The 10,271-nt window shown below is 35.8% G+C and overlaps 1 protein-coding gene across 1 annotated transcript in view; it reads left to right on the top strand.

Annotated features, from left to right (window-relative positions):
- SELENOF (selenoprotein F) overlaps positions 1-7,225 on the top strand; it is a 42,257-nt gene extending 35,032 nt beyond the window's left edge. The window contains exons 4-5 of the mRNA XM_074266318.1: positions 3,585-3,634; positions 6,367-7,225. Of these exons, the coding sequence (XP_074122419.1) occupies positions 3,585-3,634; positions 6,367-6,498 (182 nt within the window). The 3' untranslated portion in view covers positions 6,499-7,225. The remainder of the gene's footprint in view (positions 1-3,584; positions 3,635-6,366) is intronic.
- The last annotated feature ends 3,046 nt before the right edge of the window (positions 7,226-10,271 follow it).

Raw genomic sequence — 10,271 nt, forward strand, 5'->3', positions numbered from 1 at the left:
CACGAGAAAATAATTACTTGATTACCTTTGGGGCACAATTTGCTAGTAGAAGAGCTTTTTATAGCTAATTTTTTTCAAAATTCTACTTTTAAAATATATTTGAAAGGGGTCATAAATCTCAAGAGTCCTTTTCTTTGCTACTTTACAAATTTGGAGATTAGTACCCACAGAGACAAAGCACAAGGAAATTTGATTACAGTATGGGAACGTGTGACTATTAGATCAGATATCACTCAAAGCATACGTAATTCCACTATTCTGTCTCATAAAAAGTTTTTGTTTTTCAATGCGTTCTCTGTGAGATTTTGCTTATTATTTTGCCATGAAATATGGGAATTTTTGTCTCCTAAATCCTGATGTTTATATTAAAAACTAAAATGCAGTAAATGCTGTGTTCAGTAATAAAATGTATTTAGAGTCCAGTGATTTTTTTTTTTTTTTTAATTGCAGCTGATATTTCACAACAACATAACACTTCATTTCTGTGAATCTTTGGGAGGATGCAGTTTTCTGGTCATGATAGTGATTTCTGACATAATGTTCCTACTCGGACCAGAGCCATAGTTAAAATTAAGTGATAAACCCAGTTCTAAAAATATTGCAGTGACTATTACTCACTAATTCCCAACATCCACTGGACCTTGCTTTATTCACCTCCATGGCTAGTAGTATTTACTAATCTTGAATTGGATCCAGATTGTACCAAACCAGAACTAAAGTAAAGCTACTGTACTGTGAATAAAATAGGGGTAGTCCTGCTTTTGACAATAAGAAAAAGTCAAAAAGCATTTTAAATTTAAAGGAAGGTTTTATTTCAAGGAGCTGTGAGATAAAGCTGGATAATTATTTACTTCAATGAATTTATCACTTAGTTGGATGCAGATATGAAGATTATTAATAATAATATATATAATAAGCAGTTTTTAAGATTTACAAAGTAATGTTTAGGTATCTCATTTTATTTTTGTAATAACCCTGGAAGATAGGTGCTATTATTATCTCCATTTTGCAAATGGAAACACAACTAGTAAATGGCCAGGTTTTAACTCAGGTCTCCTTATTCTAAGGCCAGTATTCTATTCAGATAACATAAAACGGGAAAATTTATCTAATGATTATTGGATAACAAAATTGTGGTTCAGAAATAATCTTGGTAATTGGGGAAGTGAGTACAAATCATTTGAAATTAAATAGTAATAAATAAATTTCACATAGGTCCACTAATCATGAACAGAAGATGAGGGAGAGCTGGCTTAACAGCCATTAATATGAAAAAGATTTAGACATTTTCATGGCCTTCAAGTTCAATATGAGTCAACAGTGCTGTGGCTGCCAAAAAACAAAAAGCCAATTCCATTTTAAGCTGCATTGTTAACGGCCTAGGACTCCCTGATCGTGGACATTAATAGTCCCACTGTCTTCTGCAGTGACTGGCCACATCAGTTCAGGTCACCACAATAAGACCATTGACAAATTACGCCATGTCCAAAAAAGCAGATGAGAAAATTATGGGAATGAGTGGTCCCAAAACAAGGTCATATGAGAAATAGTTGAAGGATCTGTGGGGGTGGTTAGCCTAGAAAAGGGAAGACTTTGAGTTGGGGGAGGGAGGAGAAGGGGAGACGCTGAGTATTGAAGGGACATCCTCTGTTAAATCTGCAGCACAAAAGTAGAAACAATAGGTTGAATTACAGGGAGGTCACTTGGCCAGTGTAAAGAGAAATGTTTTTAACATGTAGCTTTACACAAGTGAAATGGAGTATCTTGTCAGATTACTAGCTTTTTGTTGCCAAAAGTGTTGGAAAAGGAATATCTGTGTGGTATGGAAACCTGAACTAGATGACTTATACAAAGCTCCTTGTTACTCCGATCCATGAGGACATGTAATAGCAAGTCATAGAAGATATGATAAGATGTCCAGAAGAAAAAGTGAACATTGCTCTTAAAGAAGTAAATTCCAGCAGTTTGAGGTTGAAACAGCATGGAATGGTGGGATGTATGCTGACCTAGAAGAAGACTTTAAGTTCAGAAGCCATTCCTGTCACTCATTAAGTTTATAACTTTGGTTAAGTTAATCTTTGGGAAAATGGAGCGATGTAAAATACAGTAGCCTACAAAAGTGAGTTCCAAACATATTGGAAAGATAGAATTCAGAGTAATTATCAGTGCTTTGAGGTTACTGTAGAAGGAAGAGTGCAACAGGAATAGTAATGGCCTATTTCATTTAAAGTTTTTATCAATGACGTGGAAAAGGCATTGAGGATGTGCTCTATCAAATTTGCAGATTATGCAAAGCTAGAAGAGATAGCTAACATACCGCATGACAAAATCAGGATTCAAAAAGATGTTGACAGACCAGAACATGGGGCCAAGCAAGGTGAAATTTAATAGGAATAAATACAGTTTTCTATTTGAATTCACAAGGATAGGACACGGGAATTGTAGCCAGAAAGCAGTTTATTTAGAAAAGATCTGGACATACATTAGTAGAATGGAAGCCCAGTTTGAGTCCACAGCTATCTGAAAAATGCCTTTAGGGAGTCCTGCTGTCCAGGAGCCAAGAGGTTGTCATGCAGTCAGACACATCTGGATGGTTATGTAAAATTTGGAGCACCACTTTTTACCAAAGTCAGCAATTAGAAGGAAGAGGTTCGAGAGGCGAACAGCTGAGATCCTTGGGATCCTGCCATCGACTGGGAGTGTTCAGTCGGGACAGGGGAGGATGTGGGAGACCCCATAGCTCTGTTCACTGGGACAAGTTGTCATCATGGGAAGGGGACATGAGATCAAACAAAGGGGCAGCCTTGAAGCTGTTATGTAACCATGGAAAAAGCTCTGTCTCTACAGTCACAAGCCCTAGGTTCAAGTCCTTCCTCTGTGTGTGCTCGTCACTTTGGGAGAGTCACTTATCTCTGTAGACCTCAGGTTCCTTATCTGTAAAGTGAGGGAGTTGGATGGTTTCTGAGGTCGCTTCCAGCTCTAAATGTATGATCAGCCAGAACCTACCCACAGACTGCCTTGTTTTTACTTTCACTGGTGACCTGCAAGCCAAGCTAGGTGGCCTTGCTGGGCATTTTGTAAGCAGGATTCTTATTCGTGGATGGGCTGAGATCACATCCAAGATTCTGGGGTTCTCTTACCTCTCAAGCTTCCTCATGTCTGTAATATAAGCATCACAGTATTTCTACAACTTGGTGCCCTGAATTATGAGAATCAAAATAATTTTCATGTGATAAATTCATAAAATGTTCTTGATTATTCATTAAATGCCGTGTCTGCCTAATTCTGCACCACAAAAGAAGTTTGTAAGATGACTATATGGTCATTTAAGCTAAGTAGATAAAGATAGATTATAATCAAGAATTTTATGTAAGTCCATAGAATAGCAACGTTTTAACTTTGGTTAGTATTAAATCCACAAACCTAACACTACTAAGTAAATCCAATACAATGTACAATCTAAAAGTCTGTATAGTCTAATGATATTTATTAATGTTATTAATCTGTTCTGTATCTGAATATGTCCTAAAAGCAAATTTGCATTTTATTTTATTTTATTTTTTATTTTTATTTTTTTTTTTTAGCTTTTGTCAAGAGTGACAAACCTAAGCTGTTCAGGGGACTACAAATCAAGGTGAGAAATTTTTACTGATTTTGACTAAGGAGGCGGGAAAGGCAGAAAATATATCATTAAGAATACCATTTTACTTATTGAAACAATAAATTATGTTTATTCAATTCCCTTAAAATTAGATCCAATTTCCTGAGGGCATTACTAATTGTAACTAATTAATGTTGATAGGAGTAATTGATCAGTTAAAACTGGAAGGAGAAATAAATTTGCTACAGCTAAAACCTACAGACAGGGTATCAGTAATCTGGTAGGTCCCTCAAAAAACTTCAGATTGACTTGTTGAAAAGTAGCATGTAATGACTTACAAAGCCAAAAAAGCCTAGATTCAGGTCCTTGCTTCATCTTATCAATGCTGGCCATGGGACCATCGGCAAAATGCATAACCTCTCTGTGCTGTAGGCAAGTAGCTGATAACATTCAGTTGTAGAGAATGTGCCAGCTGGTAGCAATAGGGATTTTTCTGTACCTTTGAAAGAACACATCCAGACCCTACTCTCCATGTGAGCGCTGCAGAATAATGTCATAAGGGAAGTTCATGCACATGATTCGTAGATGAGTCTTGTCTTTGACCAGTCACAGCTTTAAAATAGAACACCCTTCTCCCATAATACTAAAAAAGCTGCTTTTAAATCCCTAAAGTTGGCTTTGTGAACAACTTAAACACTCTTTTAAAAATTTGATTAAAACAAAACAAAACAATGTTTTTGTGCTGAAAACCCCCAGATTTGTATTCTCCGTAGGTTAGTCATTTCTCTGAGCATTAGTTTCCTCATTGGCAAAATTATGGAGTTGGACTAACCATGTAAGACAGCCACCTTTCACTGTGGGTCCATTTAGTTGTCAGGACAAGCAATCTCACAAAAGGATTTATGGACAGGATTCCAGCAAACATTTGAAAAACTGTCAAAGAAGTGACTTGCTAGGAAAATTCAGTAGGAATTGCTAACATAGCTCCTTCTTCAGCATGGCTCAGCCAGTTCTATGGCTTTAAAATGGCTTTAACTTTGAGAGAATCACATTATTAGTTGCTTCGTTTTCCCACTGATTTTGGAACTTTGTCCAAATTATCTTGCCCGGGGAGGAGGGGTTTCAATTTCAGGAAACCCTTCTGAATTGTTGATAGACTTGGTAAAATGGTTGTACTTCCTCAAGAACAAGGAAATTGTTAGGAACTTTATAGATCCATCTGAAATTCAAACTGACACCTGAGTCCATTGTGGACCCATGGATCACTTTAGTTTTTTAAAGGATGACTCAAAATAACAGACATTTAAAAAAAAAAAAAGTGCAAATTTTTAAAAAATGATGCTGAAGGGTCTGAACTCTTGTTACAGAGGCACTTCCTTTGCCAGCTTGTTCAGTACTGCTGTTCTTGGCAATCTGTTAGCCAGATTGTGATAAGGCACTGTCATTGCCCTGTCAATGAGTTTCCTATTGGAATTTAGACAGACATTATGCTGCCATTTTCTTATGTATACAATTTGTCCTGTTTCAGATAGGGATATTTCATCTGACTTCATTTTCAGTAAGGATCTGTAAAAGAAAAAGCGATCCCTTTTGAAATCAGCTGATGACCATTTCATCGTACAGCTGACAACAATTGATTAAAATAATCATCTTTGTCTCAATTATATATTCTTACATAGTCTACTTGATACATACTCTTTGTCTGAATTTCAATAGAACAAGTAGGACAAAAGGATGACAGTGACCTAGAGAATTTGTCTAGCAGACTGCCAAAAACAGCAAGATTGAACGAGATGGCAATCAATTAGTTCTCCTAACAGTTGCAACTGAAACTCATTCAAAAAAATTTTAATCTGTAATTTTAAGGGGATTTAAGTCTTGCAATTCAGTTTTACATTTTAAAAATATATCAGTAGACATGTCAGTATTTTATCTTCTGATGTATATTTATCCAAGTGGTTATAATAATTATCATTTACATAATATGTTAAATAGTCTGTCATATTTGACATCTCAGATACGATATTATCACTTAGAAAGTGAATTAAAATTGTGTCATAACTTCCATGAGAGAGAATGCATTATCTATAAAGGAGATCTGTAAGTGGTATATCGAGGAGAGGCTACAGCTTGGTTGACAGCCGAGCAGTACAGTGGTTCTCTTGAAAGACTAAAAAGAATCAGAAGAAAGTCTCCAGAGTACTGGGTTAATCCTCCCTGTAGGAATAACCAATAACTTTAAGAAGGTGGGAAAGGCCATGATGGTGGTTGTTGAAGTAAGTACCTCATCACCACATCAGAGTCTTGAGGAGAGGGATCCCAACCTTTCCAAACTTTGTGTCTCATTCACTCCTTGCATCAGGCTTTTCACACAACAGGCACCAAGCCCTTTATTGAAAGGTTTCATTCATGTCATGGCACAAAGTAAACGTGTCTTAGAAACTGGCAATTTTTTAAACTATCAGATATAAAGCGGCACGAAATCACAGTACAACATTTGAACTGTAAGAAGCTGATCACTTAGCGTATAACACAGCAGCCACTGCAAAGTCAAATTCCTAAGTGAATTGAAAGGGCATTTTTATCCTGGGTTAATCCAAAAGTTCCTTTGAGGAATATCTGCATTGATGTCACGATTGTTTATATATTTAACATTTATGAAAAATTAACTTTGGCTACATTTAATTGTACATTCGGGATTGGGATGGGAAAGTGGGGACAAGAATCTCTGTGTCAGAAATTGATGATCATTCTCTTTTGTGCAGTATGTTCTTGGTTCAGACCCTGTGCTAAAGCTGTTGGATGACAGTGGGAACATTGCTGAAGAACTAAGCATCCTCAAGTGGAACACGGATAGTGTAGAAGAATTCCTCAGTGAAAAATTAGAACGTATCTAAAATGTGCTTTCAGTTTTGTCATTTATTTTCTTAAGTGAATTTTGCAGTACTGATTATTGTAACCTTTGGTCATCTTTGAGCAATTAATTCTTTACTGTATGACATTAAGTACTTTCTACTTTGAATTGAAAGCGTCCACATCACACACACAATTTAAAACAAGTTGGCCAACTGTACAAAGAGTCCCTTTTAATGTATTCTCACTCTGGTTATTACCATGATGAGACGTTTTGTAACAAACTTGTAATTAATTACGCAAATGCTAGATTTGTTATAATTGACATACCATAGGCTTTAAAATTAGGGAGGTGAATAAGGAAAGGATGACCAGGTCTTTGTCTGTATGCTGTGCTCTTCTTTGTAAGCAGTGGCTAGAAGTCACATGCAAATATGAGTTACTGTGCCTCAAACATTGCCTTCCATGGAGTGGCCTTTTCATTTTTGTGACGCCCCGGCTTCCCTTTTAATAGAAAATTGTAGTTTATGATGAATGCTAGTGCAGAAAACATTTCATCATTGTGCACAGAGGCAGCATTTGTAGCATTCTGTGAAACACTCAGAGAAGTGCACGTTAGTGACGATCACACAGAAAACCCCGCAAGGGCTTGTGTAGATCCGATGTTTGGTGTATTTTTTTTTGGTGTTTGGCTTTGCTACAGTGAAAGAGCTTAAAAAAAAAAAAATGTCATTTATTAAACTGAAGTAGAATTAAAAAGTTTTCCATCCATCTCTTGTCTCAATGTGAAATTCTTCAGGGATTATTTTAATGCTTTTTTTTTTTCCTGCTTGAATGACACATTTCCCTATATATATTTTAACAAGCCTTAAAATGTACTCACACCTTATTTTTAACAAAATTCCCAGAACCACCGTGCTATTCAGAAACATCTAACGGTTGCCATTATTATTCATACTTTACATGTTTTATGGTGCTTTTATGTTTCAAAATACTGAAATGCAGGTTTTAAATATATCAAATAATTTAAAGTTGTAATTAAAAGACTTAAAAACTAGCCCTATAACAGTTCAGAATATATTCTCTATTGTCTCTAAAATCACCAAAAAAAGCAGTCTAGATTGGAGGTGTCAGACTCTATTGTTCTGCAGAACTCCCCAGTCAACCATGAAGAAGCAGAATAAAATGTAATTGGGAAATGTTTAAACAAAATAAATATACAGTACAACATAATGTTAATTTGAGGTTTTCAAAATCAGTACTCTGTCCTCTGTTTTTATCTGAGTTCAACATCACTGATCTAGTCTCAGAGTTGCTTTTTCATTATAGAAATGGAATAGATTTACTACTGTTAACACCTATCTTAATACAAGGCCCCTTTTAAGTGGCTTCAATCTATCTCTGTTCAGATTAGTTTTATAGAATTGCTTCCCTGGGCAAACTCAAAATATGTTGAGCAGATTTTAAGACTTCTTTGGTTATTGGTTTCAACCTCAGAGAATACGTATATAATAAATCTACATTTAAGAAATTTTTAAAGAATAACAGTTCAGAGGTGTATCAATATAATGAAATACTACTGTGTTGTAATATGATGAATACACAGGAACATGGAAAGATCTGTAAGAACTGATGCAAACCAAGAAGACAATATACACAGTTATTAAAACAACCGTCCAAAAATAAAAACCAAAAGCAAATGATATGGAATTACAAAGAAGAGATGTGAGAAAACACTGTATACAGAGTTGGGAAGTCCACAAATGTGTTATGTTGTGTATATTGTCACTCTTTTGACTAATATTTCAATTTTGGTTTTTATCCCCTTTTTTGCCTTTAAGAAATATTGTTTGTTATAAAGGATTGCTCAGGGAAAGAAAAATAATGGAGGAAATTTTAGTGATGTATAAAAAGAAATTCTTTTTTAAAGATAATACTAGGAAACGTTTGCAGAGTTTCTTTTTGCTAACATGGTCCAAAAGGAAGAACTAGACTTAAATCTCAGCTGCCTCCATCACTTCCTGCTTGTGTGACTGGAGCAAATTATTTATTCTATCAATCTCATCTCTTCATCTAAAAAATGACTAGATAATTATTTAGCATGTTTTCTGGCTCTAAATATTTGGCCTTGTGAGTCCTCTTAGCTTTAATTATGAAGGAGAAGTCTTCACTTCTACCTAATGTCCTATAATAAAGTGCAATATTTTTCTTGGAAATTTTAATAGGACATAAACATATTAGTTAGAAGCTTTATTAAACTATAGTCACTGGGTTAAGGGAGAAAATTCACCTTTAGTGTTATTACCATGGCATCTTACCACATTTGACCATCCAGAACATTTGCAGATGACGCTTGAGGAAAGCAAACACACAAAAGCCTGATGACTAAAATGTATTAATCTATTTCCATCAGGAGCAACAAAGAAACCTGTCACATTTGAACTCCATTATCTCAGTACAGGAAGTAAGAAACTAACAAATGACTCTTGAAATGGGGGGGGGGGGGGCGGGGAGGAATGGCTGTATTTAACCAAAAAGGAAATCTCTAGTGGAAGCAATCCACTGTTAAAGGCAATCAGAAAATTGATAGGCAAGAACTCTTGAAAAGGGGAAGATTGCAAAAGAAAAAAAAAATTCCCCCCCGCTCCTGAAAAGAAAACAATATAATATCAGCAAGTACTGTTCATATGGTTGCTTTGTAAAGATGCTCTATGTCTAGTTTTAAAATACTCAATGAAATCGTGAGGAGGCAGCAAGCAGGTTTTCCCAGTCTCTGCTACTGCAGAACACATCTTTGTTTCAAAAATAAGCATTAAGCACTTACTGTATGCAAAGCGCTGTGTCTGTGTGCTGGCAGTACACACAGAAAACCTTTCAACCTGAGAGCCCACATCATAATAGGGGAAATAAAATTTGCAAAGCAGATGGGAAGGTCCCACGGCCCTTGGAGTGCACAATGCAGAATCCTACTGTTTAATTCTTTTCAACTGCTAGAACAAAATTGAACCTCTGAGAATGTTTTCCAGATATCCATTAAAACTACACATCTGACAAATTTAATGCAGATAATTTTATTCAATGAGCCACTGAATACTGATAGGCATTTAATAAATGCTTGCTGTATGCCATTAAATATAATTAAATATAGGGGATGCACATATTTAATTTAATATTAAATATAGGAGATGCAAATAAAAGGAAAACAGTTTCTGCCCTCTAGGAGCTTATGTTCCAAAGAGGGAATCAGCATGCAAATAGTTACATTTATACCAGAGGCAAACTAGTCCTAGGAAGATTGTCTTAAAGATAAGGCACTAGCTGGGGGGTAAGGAGAGGTACTAGGAAAGGCTTCTTTGAAGATGGTTTTTATCTGGATCATGAAAGAGGATAAGGAAGCTAGGAGAAGGGAAAGCATTTCATTTATGGGGAACTGACAGTGAAAAAACATGGTGTCTAAAAATTGCCAGTGTAGTTAGATCAGAGAATATGTGGGAAAGAGTAAAGTGTAAGAAGACTAAAATAGAAGCCAAATTGTATAAAGGGCTTTAAATGTGAATTTTTTTTTTTTTTTTATTTGATACTGGAGGTAATAAGGCATAACAGCTAGTGAATTGGAAAGAAGGGTGGGGGGTAATCTGGCAATACCTACCCTAAAGATAAAATCACCTTTTGGACTGAGTGGATTAGAATAGAGGATTGGGGACAATAAAACTGACCTCCAAACAATTATAATACTCCAGATGTGAAGTGATGAGGGCCTGCACCGGGCTGGTTTTGTGAATGGAAAGACAAATGTATTCAAGAGATTGGGAGGTAG

The sequence above is a fragment of the Sminthopsis crassicaudata genome, chromosome 4 (genome assembly GCF_048593235.1).
Source record: "Sminthopsis crassicaudata isolate SCR6 chromosome 4, ASM4859323v1, whole genome shotgun sequence".
In the NCBI taxonomy this organism is placed as follows: Eukaryota; Metazoa; Chordata; class Mammalia; order Dasyuromorphia; family Dasyuridae; genus Sminthopsis; species Sminthopsis crassicaudata.